Below are 21,713 nucleotides of genomic sequence, written 5' to 3'. Positions count from 1 at the left end.
GCTGGTACTTGTAACACCACATCACTACACCATTTCCCAGATGCTTTGGTAAAGGTTACTTAAGATGCAACGCGTGTATTTTAACTTTGGAGAACACAAATACCATGTAACCTGTAAGAGTTGTCTGGAGACGTGACAAGAACCCAAGTGTTGTACCAGAAGGATTTCAGCCTCCTGCCCACAACGAAGACCCGGCAGGCAGCGAAGCCGGTGCCCACAGAGTTTTCATTTGCAGGTTCCCGAAGCGCAGAACCTCACCTCCAGCTACGTCCAACGGCCCGTTCTTTTTCCGAAGCTCAATGACAGCTTCCACAAACTCCTTGCCGCCTTTCTTTTCCAAAGTGCTCCCTGAACAGAGAATCGTTAGCTTACTCCTCTGATCCCAGGTTTCCACAGCAAACATGTGATTAATCGTTATTTTTTTATTACATCATTCTAGAGTTTTCTGCCCAAACATTTTTTTGGGGACTGCAAAGTAAGATCTAAACCTTTTGGGACTTCAGAATTAGCTAGTCATTAAAAACAACAACAACAACAACAAAAAGAAAAAGAAACCGAACCAAAACAAAAGACAACCCTAACAACCCAAAAACCTCACATCCCTTGTTCACATTCTCAGAATCCAATTTTAAAGACAAAACACCTGATGTGACATCCCTACCTCCTTCCTTAGCACGAGCATCTGTTAGTGTGAAATGTTCCAGAAGAATGTGCTAGCTCAAGGGTGGCTGAAGGTTCATAATTCCTTCCCCTAAGATTCATTTCCCCTCTCTCTTACAAATTCTTTTAAAGAGCCATTTGCCACAATAAGAATTTGAAACTCACCTGATCTTGGTCCCTGACCCCAACAGGTGGCACCAGGAATGAAACAGTCTCGTGAGTGCAGCGGGCTGCTTTACTTGGTAACTGCCCAGCTTGTTGAGCCACCTTTAACCAAGAGGAAGAGCCTCAGAAATCAGGAGAATCTCTAAGGAACATATTCCTCCAATGAACTTCTCTATACTACAGCTAAGGAGCTGGACAAAATCATTCTGGGAGGAGAAGAGCTGTGCAGCGTGTCAGGGCAACCAAACGGTATGCTGTTTACAAAGGCAGTCCATCACTAAATGGTTTAGATCTTATTTTGCAGCTCTAGTTGTAAATATTAACTTAAAAAAAATGGCCCAAGAAAGCATTTTCCTAACTACATAAGCATCCCACATAATTTTGCACTGTGCGTATTAATTATAAAGGTAGATAAGTACAAAGCAGTGATATCATAAAGGCTCTGATTTGAGAGATTACTTTGAAAACTGATTTCCAAAAATTCAGAACTAGGATCTCTAAAGATCTAGACATTTCTTTGGTGAAACCCTTTACTTTCACTGATGAAGAAAGAAAAACCACATTTTCTGATGGAAGTGCACATACTATACGCTCAAGGAAGCAGAACCCCTCCTCCAAGATTCAGTTGACTAAACGGGGTTATAGCTCTAAGGACTAAGAGGACTGCAAGATGATTTTGCTTTGACACCATTGCTACATTTCTTCCAAAAGTAAAATTAGAAGTTGAAAACAATGCATTTGTTTGTTCTCTCAAATACTGGCTCTCTGACCCTGCCTCTATTCTGCTATTGGCAGTCCATGGCTTTCGGAGTACAAAAGCTGAGGATAATTAAACAATGCATGCCTTTTCTTTTGCCTTTTTCATAACCAATTCACAATGAGTGTTGGCCAAAAGCTGGATTGCAAGGTCAGATTGTAATTTGTTCTTTGTGCTCATTTGAGCTTTCTTATATAAATACTTCGGTCTAAGTTTATTCAGACAAACTCCTCACTACGAATTTTCTGAAACTCAAAGTTACCTATTCCTGTGGAACTGAGTGGAAGGCACCATCTTACCACTCTCTTAGAGAAGACAGTGATGAATTTATTTCTAGGAGCAAATAAACAGTCCTTGGAGAGTGTACTGGGAAGGGAGATCCAGCCCAGAATGGAGGTGCCTGGAAATGAGCTGCCAGACACCAGGTCATACAAACATCACTGACAGAGCAGGGATGGGGAAGAAGACAAACAGTCTTCCATTCTAGTTCTAGTCTTGTCGTATGTATTTCTATATCATTCCTATTTATATTTGTATATATTCCAGTTATATTCTCCTCCAGTCCATTAACTCAGATCAGTCCTAAAACCCATGACATTCATAATCCTTAATTTCTCTTGTTTCAAGGGGAAACATAATTAAGCCTTGTGCAGAATCGAGGAACAGAAAAGATCTATTAAGTAGGTCATTTCTTTGCCATTGCAAAGCTGTTGTACATTTAATGGAATTTAGCCTAGTTTGGTTTAATTCAATCCAGAAGGATCTCTTTTTTCCCTTCTACTGGGAATTAATTTATAATTAAAAGCAATGAACAACCCTGTCAGTTTATTTCACTGAGCTCTCTTCCTGCAGATCCAGTACAAAGAAGAGCAAAAGTAGTATTTGCTAGGAATCAGTGAGGCTTTCTGCATTTACTCCTCAGTTATGCTGCTCTGTCTGATTAATAGTGAGGATTTATATCAAAATCGTATTTCAGACCTGTGTTGTAAATTAGCTTCATCTGGGAAAGGACATACTGTATTTAACTATTTTCCACTACATCGGCAAGTTTCTTGATGGAAGTCTTGCTTCACAGCTTCAAGGTTAGTAGCTTATTTGCTCACAGGCATAAATATGTGTCACTCCCATGAGAATAAGATCATTATTATCTCATGCTTTCCAAGCAGGCATTGGTATCAGTGTTGAAAACAGCGTTAGCAGAAATTTAGCCTCTAAAAGTCTCAGGATAACCCCCAGTACATTTAAATTGTTAGGGAAAAAAACAACAAAAAGAATAAATAAATAAATAAACAAATAATTTAGATGGGTAAAAGTTAATCATTGGAAGCTAAGCATTTGTGCACTTCTATTCTTTCTTACAGCAGTCAGAGGCAACAGGAACCTACACTAAGGAATGAGCAGTGCAGCTTTGAGAGACAGTTTTCTTTGTAGGGTAGGAAAGCATTTCTTTGTCAAAGGGTAGGAGCAAGCACATCAGCTAAATGGGTTGAAAGACTTTAAAAGCATATTCTTCAGATACAGGGTATTAGGGCATTTTTATTTTAATGTCTCTGCATAACATTTAGCCAGCCAAGTCCCAGCTGCTCCTGGCAGGCCATGCAGAGCTGCATTTGCCCGCACATTACTCAGCAAGTAGCCTGTTCAGAAAAAGCAGGTGTTGTATAACACCCAGCTCTGCAGCAGGACACGTGTCCCTCCAAACCAGCACTGGAACAGGACCTCAGGCCTGCAGGGACTCCACCCACACAGCAAAGAGGGGGTTCAGGTGAGAGGCTGGGATCATGTGGGTTTTTTTTTAAAGTGTGGTGGGTCCTCACCCTAACCAGTGACTTCTGTATTCAGCCCAAATTCTGAGTTGCCTTCTCAAATTACCAAGGCAGTTCAGTAAAAGTACTGCTACCCTTTTACAAAACCCTTCAAAGTACTGTACGCAGAGAGGGATACAACTAAGATACTCAAGGGACACTTAAGATACTGAATTAAGATGTCTGTTATGTTTTCTACTGTGTGTTCTCTCATCAGTGTAGCTTAGATGACTGACCACCTGAAAAATGCCTGTAATGTCACAGCCATGTGCTTCTGGGCGTAAGGACCATTGAACACGGCTACAACGGTAATTGGTCCATAGGTAAAACGTAAATGAACTAACCAATCTCAAGAGTTCATAAAATACAGATGGGCTAGATCCAGCATGTCAGATGTGAACATCTGAAACTTGGCATGGAAAGGGTGAACTGAAACAGGTTATAAGTCTTAAGATCAAGACTCAAATCATATTCAAAACAGGCATTTAACATGTCAAACAAACAATGCTGTAATTCTTTTTCCTGGGTCACACGCCTGCATTGAACGTACTGTTCCTGCACTTCAAATTTTGGCGGTGCGTTCTGTTGTTACTTCTGAAAGTCTGATTTGATGATAAAGATCAGAAATGCCAACTGAGTTTGCAATTATGCATTTCTTTTTATTATCAGTCAGGACTGCTGGAAGTGAGAAATGAATGCAAATCTGCATAGCTACAACAAGCTTGTGGCTGCTGATTGACCATGCACACACATACAAACTCCGCAGCACTGAACTTGCCATTACCTACTTCACCACCGGTGTAGATGTCAGAGTTTGTCGGGTGAACGACAGCATCACTGTCGATCGTGGCAATGTCAGCCTGTACAACTTGCAACTACAACAGGTAAACAGATGTATATCAACCACGTTGGACAGAGACCCAGCACAGGCTCTACATTTACACATGTACCAACGTCCATATTTTCCTACCTTTACATCTCCAAACCTTGCGCCAAAGGAGTATGCTGAGGTGTGTGTGCAGGTGTGTGTAGAGAAAGGGGTGTAGGGAACAGGAGGAGGAATCTTGAGTATGACATGATCAAATAAATGTTAAAATGACAAGTCAGAGCAATCACACGAGATCATTTCCAAAGTTTTAATCAGCTAATACCCCATTTCACTTTGCAGAAACCTAGAACAACCAGTTCCCCACAGAGCATGACACTAAAATATGGAATCTGTTTAAACAAAGAAATTCAGGATCATCAAGCCAAACAAAATAACTAGTTTCTCCATTTTGTCAGCATCAATAAGCTGACAGGCACTAATCTTCATATGTATAGTGAGCGACTCACCATTTTGTTTTGAAAAACAACAGTCTCCTTCATATGGAGGAAACCATGTATTTGCAGGCAGGGTTGTAATGAATTTGCTTTTAAAAATTTAAATGATCGATATTACATTTTAAAGATACAGCATATTTGCTAATTATGTGTTGGAATGACTGAGACATGCACAAATATACATATTTCAGAGAAAGGCTGATTTAAAAATTAGCCTTCTTAAATATTTTTCTTATTAGATTACATATGTACATTCCCATAGGAAATTCAGTAGTAGAGGAATTATGGGTTGTAATCCATTAAGGAAGTTCTAAAAAAAGACAGCAGCAGGTATAATCAAATAAGAAAGGAAGGCAGTACATAATGCATAAAAGTTAATTTTTCTTTTGCTGAAGAACAGGCTTTTGTTGAAGGATGATTTTTGTTTTCAATCTGGAACAAGACAGAAGCTTTAAAAGTGATATACCACCTACCATAGTATGTGGAAGTTCAGTGTTGGTATAATGTCAGCATTTTTTTTCAGCTGAATGTGAAAGGGACAAGGAGTAATTTATGCGTAATGGAAACAAATTGTTTAACAGAATTAAACATGAAATCAAGGTAGGAAAGATTTGGGGATAGTTCATTATTCCTCTTTAAAAATCATATGGTTACTCTGAGTATCAGGAAGAAACCCCAGGACTGCAGTTAGAATGGAGAAACTGCTTATTTTGAAAACAACCTGACAAAAAAGTATTTTAGTCCTCAAAGTATCCAAATAAGAAACCCCCCAAAATAGCTAACAGTCACATATGATCATTATGGAAAAGAATTTAAATGATTTGTTTTAACTGTTTCAACTGCAAGTATTCAGATTTGGTGAAAAAAAAAGTCTTTTGAATACAGTTCTTCAAGAAAACAGAACCTGCGAGATTTGAATTTCTGCTTTTATTAAATGTATGAAGCCCTAGAGAGTAAATTCTGGGTTCCATAACTTCCATGTGACCGTTAGTTGTGTCAACCCATGCCCCATTTACCTAGGTCATCTTTAAGGTCAATGTCAGCATTGGTAGGATTGATAATGGCCTCCACCTCGAAGCCGGCTAAATTACTGATTTCACTGTGAATAAGGTTCAGCTGAAAAGAAAAGCATGAGGTGGGAAATAACAGGACAGCTGGGAAATCACAGAGAAGCTGCAGAAAAGTGAGCTTTGCAACACAGATGGAGATAGCATCACTGCAAACATATATGCAAAATAAAAGGCAGGTCATAAATAAGGATTATTATCCAAAAAAAATTCAAACACAAGACTCAAACATTGTTCACACTGGGAGGATATGAATGTACCGACTAATAAGCTCTATTTTGGCTTTGCACTGACAGCTATTTGGGATTATTAGCTTGGCATTATAGGAGGATACTTGTTTCGCCTCGTGGTATAGATGAAGGACACCCTAATCATTTCTCAAGCATCAATTACAGGAATGTGCCATGACCGTTCAGCACTGCTACTGGATAAAAGATGCTGCCCCTCCTTCCTTATGCCAGCAAACAGAAGCCTATCTGGGGGGAAGCACACACCTGTCTCCAGTGGTTCCTCCATCCTAACAAAAGGACATGTTTCTTTTTCTTTCGTTATTAGTGGTCACCGTTTTCTATATCGCTGTCACTTCAGTTTTCATTTGTACAATTCTGCTGCCTTTTGGAATGGCTGGTGACATACAGTAAGCAGGCACTATTCTGTACTGATTGCTTCTCGTTTTTATTTGCTTTACTTCTCTTTGTCATTTATGAAAATTGAGATTTTAACCCCACCCATTAATGCACAATAAGGCTGAGGGGAGACCTCCTTGCTCTCTACAACTGCCTGAAAGGAGGTTGGAGCATGGAAGGTGTTGGTCTCTTCTTCTGAGTACCAAGTGACAGGATGAGAGGAAATGGCCTCAAGTTGCACCAAGGGAGGTTCAGATTGGATATTAGGAAAAATTTCTTCATGGAAAGGGTTGTCAGCCATTGGAACAGGCTGCCCAGGGCAGTGGTGGAGACACCATCCCTAGAGGGGTTTAAAAGACGCAGAGATGAGGATCTTAGGGACATACTATAGTGCCAGAGTTAGGCTATGGTTGGACTCAGTGATCCTGAAGGTCTCTTCCAACCCAAATGATGCTATGATTAACTCCTCTCATTAACACCCATGTATTTAAAACATGCTTCTCAGTTGCTGCCTGGACCATTACAGAAGCAGAAGGATTTCTCATGGGTATACAGTAAGGTGAAGCAGTTAGCACAGATATCTAAAAATTAACCTCAAATCTGCACATGCTCTTTAAAGTATAAAAATAATTAATGAAATACGAGAAAGCGCAGATTTCAGCTTTTAGCAATACATTTTGAGCAAGCCTTACAAACTAGTATATAAAATAAGAAGTTGATTAAAAAAAATCGGACCAGCAATGGTAACAAACTGATCCTACTGTATCATACTAGTGAGGATGTTTTTTGGAAGTACTTAGAGGTGTAAAGCAACAGCAGAGTTTGCTCACTACTGACAGTTCGGGTGTCTCATCATAGTACGTGACCCACAGCATAGAAGCAACATTATTTAAGGCAATTTGATGAGAATGCTGAACTTGGCAAAGGTTGACAGGTAGGAGAGGAAGCTCATAACCAGGGTGTGTGACACTGCTTCGTCCTCAGCCTTGGGAGTCTGATTTCACATGTACCAAGTTTACTTCCACCAAAACTTAAAACACTTTAAAGTGCAAAACATGCACTTTCATGCATGGAAATTGGTTATCTATACCATAAATTACGCTTATATCAACAGCATGCATTTAAAATGATCATTTCAGTAGCTGATTAGGCAATATAAAAATCAACTATGAAACAGAAAGTTCTCATTGATTTATGCAAGTCCTGAAGCCGGCTGCAGTTAAGCCAGGCTTTCTTTCTAAGCCAAAGCCTGCTGGGTTCAACCTATGAAGCATAACACCTACATTCAGGCATGGCAATGAATCTCATCAATAACTGAGTTCTGTCTCTTGGTTTGTAATCCACATTCTGTAAACTTAACACTTCAAATCTTCTCCTTGTGTATGTGAGTTTATTAATAGGGAATGTGAGCCAATTCACATAACCAATACAAGTGAATGGGTCATTTAAGGAGGCCAACATCCATATGCTTAGTTTTATGAAAAAAATATTTCCATTCCATTCATGTGATTACATGAATTGACCTTCTTTCTCTTTTTAAAAGCTTGCATTTTCATATAGTTTACTCAAGCAACATATGCAAATTATGTTCCCTCAAAACAGGGTGATTTTGGCTAAAAATGAGTGTAATTCAGCCCTGGTTTAGGTACAGGTCTGTTCGGGAATTTGTAATAAAATCTAAGCAAGCTTGCTTTCCAAATAGCTTAGAATCTTTTAATACTTCACACGTGGCACGTTATTCATACCTGAGTTTGAGTCTTGAGTTTGACTACAAGCAACTGCTGTTTAAAAAAAAAAAAAAGTCAAATCAAACAAAACCAAAATGTTAAAGAAACTTTATGAATTTTGAAATAAACACAACAACAAAACACATGCACACACCAAAAGACTGTTTTGTGGAGATTTTTGCACGTTCCTAAGTGTATTTTGTTCATTTTATAGGTGACTCTTTTTGATCCCTAATTCTGTGTTCTACAACTTTTTGCCCCAGATCTACTGGCTGCAGACCATTTTGGTTTTAGATCTTTAATCTATCTCTGTGCCTACTCATATATGGGATTTACATAGCAACCAGCTGATAATTAAAGTTTTAACAGCAACAAGATGCTTAAAAAGCCACTCAGCACTGATAGCATATGTTGGCAGCTAAGTATTATTTTACTAAACGTGGCATGTACTGTTCACTGCACTGTTAGCTATATGATTGCCAAAAAACAATTAAAAAAAAAGATGTTGTCCCGTAGAATTAAATTCTCCAATGAATAATTGCTTAATTTTACTACCCAATAGTAGGAAACATGTATTAGACGGAAGAAGTGATTCCCTAACGGGCCACTTAAAAAAACAGGCACAACATACAAATACATGTGCAAAGAATGGACATAACTTCAGGTAATATTTATATTACATGTGAGTTAGACTAGATAAAGTGCAGATGGCACTTAGGAGGTCCATGAATATTTTCTGAACCAAACCTTGTATTTCTTATTTCAGACAAAATTACCTTTAAAATCTTGTAACTTTTTTCTGGTGTGAGTTTCATACAGAAAACTGAAGATGCTTATTGCAGACAATAAGCTGAGTTGGCTCTGAAAGTCCAAATCCTAACGCTTAGAGGCAGAGTTGTAAGACCTCAAGCCCATCTACTCCGTAATTGTCTCAGGGAAAACAAATTAGCGTGCAGAATACCATGTTTTCTTTGGGATGTCACTTGTGGGATGTGCAATTATTTACATAGTTTACTACATGTTAAGAGTTAATTAGAGTAGCACTAATACATTTCCACAGGAATAATTGAAGGGTTCTTTGCTGTTTCCTGACCTCTGAGAATTTCTAGCTGACTGTCAGCAGTTACCTGAAGATTAAATGCAATAACAGTATATTTTAAAAACTAAATGATACCCAGGTTTGCAACATTCTCATTTGTGTCTTCAGTAGCTAAATCTGAGGATATGAGAAGGAAGAAAACTGTTCTTAGAAATAAAGCCCTTCCCTTTCCCTCCTGCAAACATGGAGCCAAGAAAAGAATTCTCCCATTAAATACTCATAAGCGACGTGATACTGAGAACAGGATTTATTTTCTTCCTTCTCTGCATCTAGTCAATTATTTCCTGATCTAGCAGATAGTGGTTTTGTAGACCAAAGAGACGTGATGCAAAGGTGTTCAAGGATGTCACGGCAGGTTCGAAAGATAGCAGTTTGGTTTTTTCCGCTTCAGGTTTTTGTGTTTGCACTGTGGTTTAGTAAGAACACACAGAGCATGAAATTATATTGAGAATCCGTATGTACAAATTCAAGAAAAATCAAGTAACTGTGATTAATACAAATATGTTAGCTTTTCAAACGGAAAAGCTCAAAATGTTTTTACATATTAAGCTTTCCTTCCATCCATGTGAAGAGCATAACTGTATCTCCATTTTGCAAATGGGGGAGGCAACAGAGAAAGGAAAGGTCATTTACAGTATCTTTGAATCCGCCAAAATCAGAAGGCAGGAGTCATGGTTTCCAGGCCTCCAGCCGAACCACCTAAACTCCCTGTTCCTCCCTGCCCAAGAGATTTTTCCTTCCCTGAAAATGCTGTTTAAGGACAGCGAGGATGTGCTGAACAGCAGACGGGTCCTGCCACAAGCAGGCAAACACCTTCTGCCCTCACAGGCTTTGCCAAAAAACAACATGCACAAATCTAAGGAATCAAACTGCAACACTATTGTGCAGAATCACTGTTGAAGCAAATTCTTAGTTCTTTATGAATACCAAATGGCACTAATTTAAGACAACTATAACGAACCAGATTTTTTCCTGTGAAGTATCATACTTAGATAAACACTTTAAAACCCATATTATATTTTTAAACAGCAATTGCATGTAGAAATGGCTCAGCAGAAGCATTTAGCCAATTCAAAGTCACTAGTGTTTTTATAGATAATTGTTATATTTAATTTTTAAATTTCCAAAATAAATAGCAATTATTTGAGACTTCCATGTGTCACTTAAATAATTAACAACCACCACCATCAATGAGACTGCAGCCTGATAAACCTGCACAGAGCAGCAGACAGCCAGGAGCCTCGTGGCCCATGCAAAACGCACCTCACGTGTAGGAGAGAGAAAGGCTCCAACTCCCACCGATCCCAAGATTGAAAGATTTATCTTTGCCTTTCTATTCCAAGGAAATAGACATTATTTTGATAATTTTGAAAATGCATGTTTTGAAAATATTTCTAGGAACAAACCAGTATAAAAGGAGTTTTTTTGGTTGTTTTTATGCTAAGTATAATCTCTTTGATCACTACAGCACAAAGGTTTTTTGCATTTTACGCTTTCCACATTTTCAGTCTTAATGAGAAAGAATTTAGCTTGGTCTAAATGTGCTGTTTTGGGGGTAAATCAGAACAAAGCCATTAATACACTATTTCTCAGCTCAAACAAGTCACAAATAATAGGATACAGAAAACTCCTACATTCGTTAGACATAGCCTACTTCGCTTCGATTTTTACACTAACCACTTACTGCCTCTGAAGACAGTTTCTCACAGGGAATCAAAACCAAAATATAACCTGTGCCAGAGACATCTCAACAGCACCTATGGATGCTTTGCACCTCAGTAATTCATCCATTTCAACTGGAGTGTTCCCTAACCGGAGACAAACGAGTTTCCATTTTTAATTATGTGTACTGTGTTACAACTAAAAGCTGACACCTGGCCCCTCTCATGCACTAACTGACCATGACCCAGCATGGGGCCAAACATGTCATATCAGTAGTTTTGTCAGGGGCTGCACTCCAAGCAAATGAGAAAGCCAGAAAATCCATTTCCCAGCAGAAGGTACTCACTGGAAAGCTCTACAACAGACTCTGGCTTTGCTCCCCACAGCTTAAAGCAGTCCTGGCGTTCACGACTCTCTTCCACTGCACCAAGACCAAAGCCCTGGTTATTTGCTGGGTCAGTCTTGCTGGAACGCAACACCAGGTCTTATTACATGTTTCTTATAGTAACTAAAAGGGGCTCAAGATCAGGTCCAGAAGGCTGATGTTACTTGCTTTTTTGAAAGAGTTTATAAATTCTGGGTTCTAATTTAGTCATTAAAATGTTTTATAAAAATACATTCAAAACTAACCCCCCTAACAAAAAACCCCTACCAAACGAGCAATCTAACCCTAGCTGTAAAATTAAAGGTGGAAAATCACATAACTTGCAAAAAACAATGTTACTCTCGTGCAAACAAACTGTGGAAGGATAAATGGAGAACCACCTGAGTATGACATAAAAATGAGTCAGAGGAGACACATCCCACAATGGACAATGGCTCATCTTTTATGACTTACAATGATCTGATTACTGAATGATGGAAGAAAGATGCAGTTTTACTTAACAAAATTTTGTATCACGAACTAAAGGCAGGTTTCAAGATAAAAGATCGAATTAATTTAATGAATTGTCTCTTTAAATGGATCCTCTCTTTAATCAGACATGTATTTGTATTAAACCACCCCATGTCCCAAAGCATATTCACAGGGAAAAAAGGACTGTTGACTTCTAGCTTTTCATAAAAGCATCATTCATTATTACACAGCATTAACTTTTGTAAATAACAAAGCAGAACAAAGCATAAAACCATTATTATGCGCAAATGTCTAAAATAGTTTTTGATAAAAACCTGTAAATCATTTACATCAGCAGTGAAGTGGGCTGCCCATTGGAAAAAAGGCATTTTAGTCTTAGAATGATCTCATCTTCAGCAGAAGCTGAGCTGTAACAATTATGCCATTTATGAATAAAGTGTGATAGATTACAAGCACACAGGCTTTCCTTCTATTTGAGTACTTAATTATGTAGCCATATGAAGTCTCATTTATATATTGTTAAAATGTTCCAAAAGTGGTTTCAGAGAATTTCTTTGTTCAAAAACTAATATGATACACCTCCTCAAGTGCTCAGTGGGGAAGTGTCCATTGTACCTAGATGTTCTGGGGAAAGTGGGGTGGTGGGAGGGGGTATTCCCTAAGCAGCGCTGAAAATAGGTATTCATGTATAAAAACGCAGGAGCATACCTTCTGGCCCAGAAACAGACTTTTGGTGGACAGGACTGTGAAACCATCCGCAGGAGTTCCCTCTGTTGTGCTGTCAGCACTGGCTGATTTGCTCACTTCTCCCTGCTTCTTCTTCCAAAAATACAGTTAATTAGTTAACTCAAGACTGAGAGAAAAACACCGTTTAACAACACTAAGATATATGACATGCCATAAATGCTTACCAGGCAATAAAATGCCAGTACAAACACTGGGGTTTGGATTTTATCCTTCAGTCTAACTAAGGTGACTGATTTCAGCTGAAGGAACTAATAGAAAAAATGACCTCAACGTCTGCACATCTACATAAGCCTTTTCTTGCCTAGGACAGTGCACAATTCAGACGACAGTTCTCTTAAATGTTGCAGGAAAACATGTAAACACCCCAGGCTTTTAACAGCTTTCTAATGGCTTTTGTGGAAAATGATGATGTATCTATTTATACATGTAGGCGGACATTAATTTTAAGGTAAAAACTGACTTTATCTCTCTATGTGAAGGGAGGTGCTCCCAGATTTCAGAAACTGATTTTTAGAAATACTGCTTTGAATTCTGGTCATCCTTAGAGCCAGTGTCAGAAGAATACACCTACTTTCTACCTGCCTAGAAGCAGAAAATGGGCCGAACAATTTTCTCTGTCTTGTTTAACATGATCATCTTCATCTCCAGTAAAGCTGTAGGGGGAGAGGAAGTTCCTCTCAACCACTATTCCTTTTTCCAACTGTATTACTGAAATAAAATGATAGGTTTCAGGAATGAACTGATTTACTGAATAAAAATGAGAACTAGGAACATGTTGAAAAGGATGTTTCATGAAGACAGTGAACTGACTGCTGTAGTTATAAACTCAGTGACCAAAATAATTTTATATTTTCCATAAAATTACTACTTATGATTTAATATAAATATTCGGTGCCTCAGCAATACATATGCTGAAGCTAAAAAGCACACCTGGAATATTAAGCAAGCCACCATTCTCCTATTCTCCCTTTCCAAAGTATATAAACTAAATCTGTGGCTGAGCAACTAAAATGACTTTGATGCAAGGGTATATTGGTGCTTGTAGAAGCTGTAACCATGCTTTACTTTACACAAATGTTTTGAAAATTAGATTTTCATGGGTCCAATTTCAATTTCCCAGGAGTTTACTGTTAGCCAAATACCAATATAGTAAGCAGACAATACAGTTTATTGTGTGGAAGAAAAACAGAACCCCACAACAGACTTCCTGCTTTTGTAATCAAGTAGGGGGAAAAAAAATCCAGATTTAGGTAAATTATTAGTGCATGTTTATTAGAGGCACTGCACTTGAAATGTCAGCTACTAGGTGCTCTAAAAGACAAAACTAAATTCAACAGTTCAAAAACAAAAAAGTGAAACAGTTAGAAGGGTGGCCAAGTAAACCATAACAGAGACATACATGATGCATACAGAAGCTTTGTCTGACAGGAAAGGCGACTTTTCACATGCACTGTCCATTTCACATGCAATTCATGTTATTTTTTTATGTAGCTTCATAGCTTACTGCTTGACTGTAGTTGTTTTGCAAAAAAAAATCATTGGCTAAACACACACACATTGGAAAGATTCCCTGCTCCTACAAACTGATACTAAAAAAGGAGGAACGGAATGTTCACTTTAGCTTAAAAAAAAAGTTATTCTTAGTTTCCTAACACAAGAAAAATCATGTTTTGGTCCTCTTGTTTTTCCCCTCACCTCCACACTTCATTTTGAATGAGTTTAATTAATTGCTAGGAATTAAAACCAAAACAAAATACAAGTCTAAACATGCAGGATTCTCATCTATAACATATTAAAACGGAGGGGGATATTTGTGCATCTTTAGCTCAGCCAAAGCAATTTTGTGTAGCCATAACACTACACATAGCCATAACGCTACTCTGACATTGCAAGAGACTCTGCTCTAGCAGAAATGCACCCTACTGAAATACTTCACCCTCTTTGGATTTCATCAAATCGACTAAGAGGAATCTTTTACTAAGCTGGAACAAACAAAATTAAAACAAACACCACAATGAAAAATGAAACAAATAAGCCAAAATACACATACACACACACAAGATCCAAACCAAACCAAACCATCCCAACAACAAACAGAAAAACACTACACTTGAAAACAAGGATCTGACCTGCTGGTGGCTGAGGACTTAATAACGCAAGTGACTTGGGCTGTTGTTTTTTTTTCCCAATATTTACAATTGCAAAATGCTGCTTTAGTGTGACATTGCTTTTGAAAAAGATACCCAGTTTCCCTGTTTCTGGCAGACGCATCTCAACACACGAGCAAAGTCCCAGTGAGTTTACTCTGCCCAGCCCAATACCAGCACCACAGCGAAGCTACTCCTGCAGTTGCTACACAAGGTCTCGCTTGCTCACCAGGGCAGCATGATCAGTACAGCCCCCATACACTCGCTTCTTCTGCCTCTTGGTGCCTCCAGCCTGTGTCCACCTAACACCTGTTTTGTACAAAGAACAGAGTATTTCCAGCTTTTCCACCTGTTCTGCAGACCTGACGGTTTTCAGCCTTCCGCCTGTGCTGGGCAGAGGGCAGCACGCCTTCAGCATTTCCTTACACTGCTCCTGAAATTCATGTTGTCAACAACACATGGAACAGAAAGTTGACCCTGTGTGATGCCCCAAACAGCTACTACAAGCAAGCTTGTTGGGTTTAAAACAAACAGGTGACTCTACCTTGGATTTCCTCGCTCCTTTCTTGCCACCTGTTTTCTTTGATACAGTTTTTTTCTGTGATGGAGACTTGGCCTTCTTTGCTGGAGGTGGAGTGATGATGGCTTCCAGTTTTCCTTTTGATCCTCGCTTCTTTGCCAACAGCTCTGGGTGAATATTGGGTAACACTCCACCGCTGGCTATGGTGACCCCTTTCAATAGCTAACAAAAAAAATAAAAGTTGTAGATAACAATTTTCAGCATTCACTTACCAATAAATAGAAAATGACAGTCACTACAAACTTTGTACGTTTTAACTGGTTCTTGTGTTTTTCGCAACACATTATCCTTGAAGAAGAGAGCCATGAAATGGAGTTGATCATGTACTAAATTTTAACTATAAAGTGAACAGGTATTCTTGCACATATGCTTGCTAGTATCTCTTGGGCTCACACCAAATGAGTTTCTGTGAGGCCATGCAATCCAGACCATTACCCAAGCTGCCAGAAAACAGAACAGCCCCAGGCCCAGACGTGAGGGTTCTGCAGGTGGTCTGTGGCAGGGACGGGACCCCAAAGTCCATGGGATGGGACTGCAATGGCTACCACGCTGTGGAGAACCCAATATCTGTCCCAATTACTGAATTTTCTTGAAAGTGCATTTTTAAAACAGATTTTTTTTTATTAGAAGAAAAAACTTCAAATGGAGGGTAACATTTATACAAATCTCTATATCTTAAGTCTTTCTTCAAAAAAAATCTTTATGTAGTTGAAGAAAAGCAGATCAATACTCAAAAGTGTGCAGTTCACTCAAGCCTTTAAAAGCAGAGGTGAAATATATAATATATAATGCTTTGTATTTAAAACCACTTTAACCCATTTTTTATACACCTAACTGGGACTCATTCACTGTTCAGGAGGATACAAAAGGTGACATTAAAGTCCCTCAGGTACTCCCACCTTCTGAGTCGTGTTTACTGCTCCCCAGCCACAACTCATTGAGGCTCCGAGCTCACAAAGGGATGATGAATGGAAAGTATCAAATTTCAGACAAAGTCAGGAGGCGGTTGGTTTGGGGATATTATTTCCTTTTTTCCTGCTCCATCACGATATGTAGGTTTGGAAACAATATCTTTTCAGACCTGTTTTTACAGCACCTCACACAAACGGACATTAATCCTAGCCAGTGTCCCTGGCTGACACCACAGCACTGTAATAATAATGCTCAATTTTTTTTCTGGCTGAGTTACACGCATTTTGAAATCTGTAAAGGACACAGGCTTGCAAGAGATCCAGAGCTCTTAATTCTGTGGTCAAAACTGACAGACTTCAATGGGAACATGATAGGTCCTGCTGAGTCCTAAGCTGCATAAGGGAGAAAACAAAAACAAACAAACAAAAAAGCATCTACAAGATTTTCTCCATGTCTCTGTAGAGTTTATGACAATGTCCTGCTCTAACAGAAGTGGATGTAATAGTGAGAGCATCTCCATTGCATTTTTACACATTTTAAGAGTCCTGAAATACATAATTAAGCTGAGTGCTACAGTATGTTAGGCAGGCAGTGCGCTAGTGAGTGAATGAGCTGCTTCCTGGTGGGCTACTCAATAAGCAGAGGTCTTGAGTTACAATTCAGCTATATGGAAAGACAATTTTAAAAGCCCTAAAGGAAATCGTGGCCCTCACACAGTGAAGTTTTTTCTTACCTGATTTAATTCTTCATCATTTGCTACAGCCAACAGGATGTGTCTAGGAGTGACTCGACCCTTCTTGTTGTCCCTTGCAGCATTTCCAGCCAATTCAAGAATTTCCGCTGGGGAAAAAGTAAGTCCCTTTTAATTATTGCAATCATTAAGAAAAATCAATGTGTTATTTAGCATGCATGCAAAAAGATATCTGAATTATATCATGTTATTCGTAACTACTGTAGAATACACTCAATAGACATCTAACCCTAACATTACAATTTCATTTTATATATCTAATCACCGATGGGCGAGTGCACACTCAAAGTCCTGTAGTCTAAACTATATTCACTTTTTCGTCCTTTTAAAGCAGTTCCTCCAGATTCTTGACTTTTCAGTGTTCTTGTCAGGGCTACTGTGCGTTCATCTCCCAGGATCCCCCTCCTATCAGGTGACAAAGCACTAGATGTACAAACGCTACAGTCTTTTTTCTCAAACCTGTCATATATGTGAGTTCTGGCTTACATCGATTCTATTTTTTTATTAGTGGAAACGACATTAATCTCAGTTTGTAATTTTTAACATTATGGAAACATGTAAGCACACATCCGAGTTAGGACACTAAGGCTACAAACTCCACTGCTGCACCAACTTAATGTTGTTTCTTTTTCCTCTATCTGAAAAGTTTCTGTCCAAAAAAGTAATTGATGAATCATGTCTGTTTCCTCCCAGTAAATTATCTCTGTAAAAGAAATCTCCAGTCCTGACAAAACACATCTAGCAGCTGTGCATAAAATGACTTTTATTGCAATCAGGAAAGATTAACTTGCTCCCCTGCAAAGATCTATGAAGTGAAAGGCTACAGCATTACCTGCTCACTCATCTGTCTTCGACTCAACAAGCCTTAGGCAAAGAATGCAATTAATTACAAGAAAGTCTGGGGAACAATTTAAAAAAAATGACATAACATGTTTATCTGACTTCACAATAATGTGCTATTGCTGTCTCCGTTACACATAACCTTTCATCCCCCTCTGTACAGACTGTGTTTCACTATTGCTTTTGGTAAATTTCCTTTTGCAAATCTGGTAACGTTTGGAGAAAAAGAGAAAAAAGAAAATGGAAGTGTCTTTTTAAAATCTATTACACACTATTATATTAAAATTTAACATTAGAATAGCGTATGAGATTGATTTCACATTAAACAACTGGCTACACCATGAAAGCTCTCCTATAAGCTTGCTTTAGAGGTAAATAGAACTGAATTAAGACATTAATCTGGAAATGAAAAAGACTAAAATCAAAGCCCACATGACCACATGCCTTTACCATAACACATAGTAAATCTTAAGTAATAGCACATAGCACAGACTATGGCTTTTCATTAGGCTGAATTTAACATGATTCCCCAATTATTTTTCATTGGAAGTTCCATAATAATCTAGTTATGACACCTACTGGAAAACTTACAGCTGCTTCTGGATGTTCTACAGTTAAACTTCATGGAGGATTTTGCTAGGCTTTCACTGTCTTTGCATTCTTCAAAGTGCACAATTAACTTTATTATACAAGATAGAATATTAAGTCTAAGCCCCCAAAAGTAACTCAGCATTTCATGCTGACAACAATTGCTTTAATTTATTTTTAAAGCAGGATTAGCAGGGTAAAGTCAACCTGACTATACTTTCCACACCTCCAAAGAACTGAATTAACCTGGCATAATCCTTTTCACATACTTCTCAAAAGCCACAGCTCAGACAGGGGAGCTTTAGCTTGCATTCAGCACTGCATACAGCCGCCTGTCGTGACAGAAGACATGTTACCACCTTCCAACGGAGAAGCTGCGCTCTGGGTTACACCCCACGCATCCCCACTGACCTCAGCAAGACTCTGCGTCACTGTAACAGCACCAGCATCTCCACCTCTCTAGACTGGTAACTGTCTTGGCTGTATCTCAGACTATATCACTGGCTAAAAAGCATGGGAAGAATCTGCCGCAAACAGCAGACAACTTTTTGGTTTGCCTCTGCTTCCCCCACCTCCGCTTCTTTACCGCATCAAGCACCATGAAACAGTCAGTCCGTGTTATTCTCTGCAACCGATCAGCATAACCATGCAGACAGGTCGTTTTGTAACTAAAGAGTCTAAGAAAGTGTTATGCCTGTAAAGTGCAGAGGAATGTTTTATTTGTTCCTCATAAAAGTAAAATGTCTGCCTCGTACAGTGGAGAACTGTTCTTGTAAGTGCTAAGCCCTCTTCCTTGGACAGGAAACTCATTTTGAAATTACAGTTTTCTAATGGTCCTTTAGGGAAGTTGAGGTACCCCGCTTCCTTTGCTGGAACAGAACGCTTTGCACTGGCGTTGGGGACCACAAAAGAGGAGCTGGGGAGAGGGAGAGAGGAGGGCATGGAGGGTGGAATTTTTCTTCTGGCCTTCTCAGCTCTCCAATAATAACCAAGCATTGCTCTCACATGCAGAGAGACCCGCAGCACAGAGAACAGCCAAACACAGCTATGCGTGCAAGTCTGGTCAAAGGGGGAACTCTCCCCTACTTAAAAACAGAAAATCAGGACGGATTCAAGCTGAAGCAAATATAGCCAACTTTTTTTTTGTTGTTTTTAATTTAGCACTGACAGAGGCAAACCTCATCCAAGCCCAACAAATGGTAGAAATGAAGACTTGCTGGATCTGGATGGGATCTTGTCTGGATTTTGCTTGCAGTCAGCTTTACTTTCACATCTGTTTTATGCTACTTTACTGCTTAAGATTGAACTGGTGATTCATCTGTGCTTTAAACCAATTTTAAACTAGATTAAAATCTAGCTCTCTCTGTAAGGAAACTGACTCGAATCTCCAAAATAATGACTCTGGATTTAGATGTGGGGCTGCAAATAGTGGTAGGTGGGAAAAGGTAATTAAAAGCAAGATGGGATCTGAATTCTTAGGTCAGACTCATGTTTGGAAATGCCATTCTACCAGGCTCAAACGTTTGAGTCATTGAAGAATTCTGTTTATTAAAAGTGATCTTCCAACAGTGGGAAAAAATAGACATTCAAAAATCAACTCCTGCAACTGAACAGGGTCAAGAGAGAAAGCTTTAGCTGTCAGGGCTGAGGCAAAAGCGAGTGTTAGGAGCTTCCATGACTTCAGGATTTACTCAGCTTGTATTTATCCAGCCAGAAGACCAAAACAAGACCATTTTACAAAAATGAGGCCTCACAAAAAGGATACAAGTTGCATAATGTCTATTCCATTCCTTTCATTTATTTACTCAAGGCATTTCCCCCCAGAGAATAATTACACCCCTACCACGCAGGCACAAGGCAACTGTGAAACACACTTTAAAGCAGCATTGAACACTAAAATATGTTTTTTAATGAGGAAAATATACAAATTAATCAATATTATAAGCTTTTGAAGGTATAATTCTTCAACTACTACATATTGAAATATTCGGTTAACATGAAGAGATACTCTTTGTATTTATACAAATGGCTTTTTATGTGCTTTTAAATAATTTCCAAAAAAAGCAAACCAACATGTATTACTTTACCTGCAAATATAAAACAATCTAGCAAAAAAACTAAGTAGTACATAATGAGGAAACAAAAAACTATGTAGGAATGCCATGTCAGCATGTGACATATTCATGTATGAACAGCTGCTATATAGCAAGAAAAGGGATGGATGCCTTAGGAGTCTGACTATAATACGAAAAGATCAATTTGATTTCTAAATTCTATTAAATTATTAATATAATTAATTTAATAGAACTATGATTCTATGAAATGTAGTTGTCATTTATATCAACTGAAAAATTCTCTGCAATGTTTAGAACTAGGCAAATGGTACGGGCAGCGAAAACTGGTCTAAGCCTGTTCTCAGCACTTGAACCAAAACTATTTTTTCTCGGAGGTTTTGAAAAGTTCAGTTAAATATTTTTAAAGGAGAAAAAAAAAATACAAACCAGGTTGTATATCTTTGCACTTACGCCTAACGTAAGACCACAGGAAAAGCTGGTCTCAGGGCACTTCCTAATCAAACACAACCAAAACGTTTTAGAATTCTCCACAAAAACCTCATCCTGAAGCAGGTTTTCAGATCGAGTTCCTCATCCTCTACTCACAGAGACTCTATAATCTCTGGTTATCTCTTGGCCACCCTACTAAGTTCCTAATTTCCTTATCTGCATTTCCCTGTCTCACAGTGGTACTGCTCTGCCTTAAATACCGTTGCTTGGGTATTTCACAACACTTGCAAATTTTGGAACAAGAACTCAGCACAAGGTTAAAATGAAACAAATTACAATTAGACCAAACCAAAGCAGGCGCAGTAGCAACTGCAGACCTGGATGGAAACAAAAGCAAATGCATTCTTCTCCACTCCTGGAGAATGCTCTGGTTCATTTATCCTAATTTTCAAACAAAATATTACTGGTCATTACTGACTAAAGTTCCTTTAAAGCCTAAATGACAAGGCGTTTAGCTTATCATGCATTCTAGGCTATAACACTTTCTAAATGTACATCATCAACCTGGTCCAAGTTCATCCCCCAATTCTTTTTTCTTTTCTTCGTTTACATCTCAAGCTAAAACGCTCTTGTTGCATTGAATCCCTTTGTCCACCTTCTCTTCAGGGAGATGAAATCATAGCTTTGAAAATTAAACTCTTAACAACTAACAGGTGATATGCTGACACAAGGCCAATTTCTGAACACGCAAGTTCCAACAGGAACAAGCCTAAAAGTTTTGAAGCCTCTGCTCAAAAGAAAATTGAGCACAATATCCAGAAATTAAAGAAAAACGAAAAGAAATAAAGAAAAACAATTCCACTGAGAAAAATATGTATTTCCTACAAAGCCAACTAC

General features: G+C 38.6%; 1 protein-coding gene across 6 annotated transcripts in view; it reads right to left on the bottom strand.

Moving 5' to 3' along the window:
* LOC102091124 (core histone macro-H2A.1) overlaps nt 1-21,713 on the bottom strand; it is a 46,811-nt gene that overhangs the window by 8,277 nt on the left and 16,821 nt on the right. The window contains exons 3-8 of one of the 6 annotated variants that reach the window (XM_065029950.1): nt 16,867-16,973; nt 15,186-15,383; nt 12,456-12,566; nt 8,149-8,184; nt 5,727-5,826; nt 259-348 (exon numbers count right to left, since the gene is read on the bottom strand). In XM_065029950.1, coding sequence (XP_064886022.1) covers nt 259-348; nt 5,727-5,826; nt 8,149-8,184; nt 12,456-12,566; nt 15,186-15,383; nt 16,867-16,973 — 642 coding nt within the window. Of the gene's footprint in view, nt 1-258; nt 349-4,171; nt 4,263-5,726; nt 5,827-8,148; nt 8,185-12,455; nt 12,567-15,185; nt 15,384-16,866; nt 16,974-21,713 lie in introns of all 6 variants that reach the window. The other 5 variants (XM_065029951.1, XM_065029953.1, XM_065029952.1 and 2 more) reach the window with 5 other exon arrangements.

This window comes from Columba livia, chromosome 14 (assembly GCF_036013475.1).
Source record: "Columba livia isolate bColLiv1 breed racing homer chromosome 14, bColLiv1.pat.W.v2, whole genome shotgun sequence".
Taxonomy (NCBI): Eukaryota; Metazoa; Chordata; class Aves; order Columbiformes; family Columbidae; genus Columba; species Columba livia.
The sequence above is the reverse complement of the archived record's forward strand: the minus strand, read 5'-3'. Positions and strand labels throughout refer to the sequence as shown.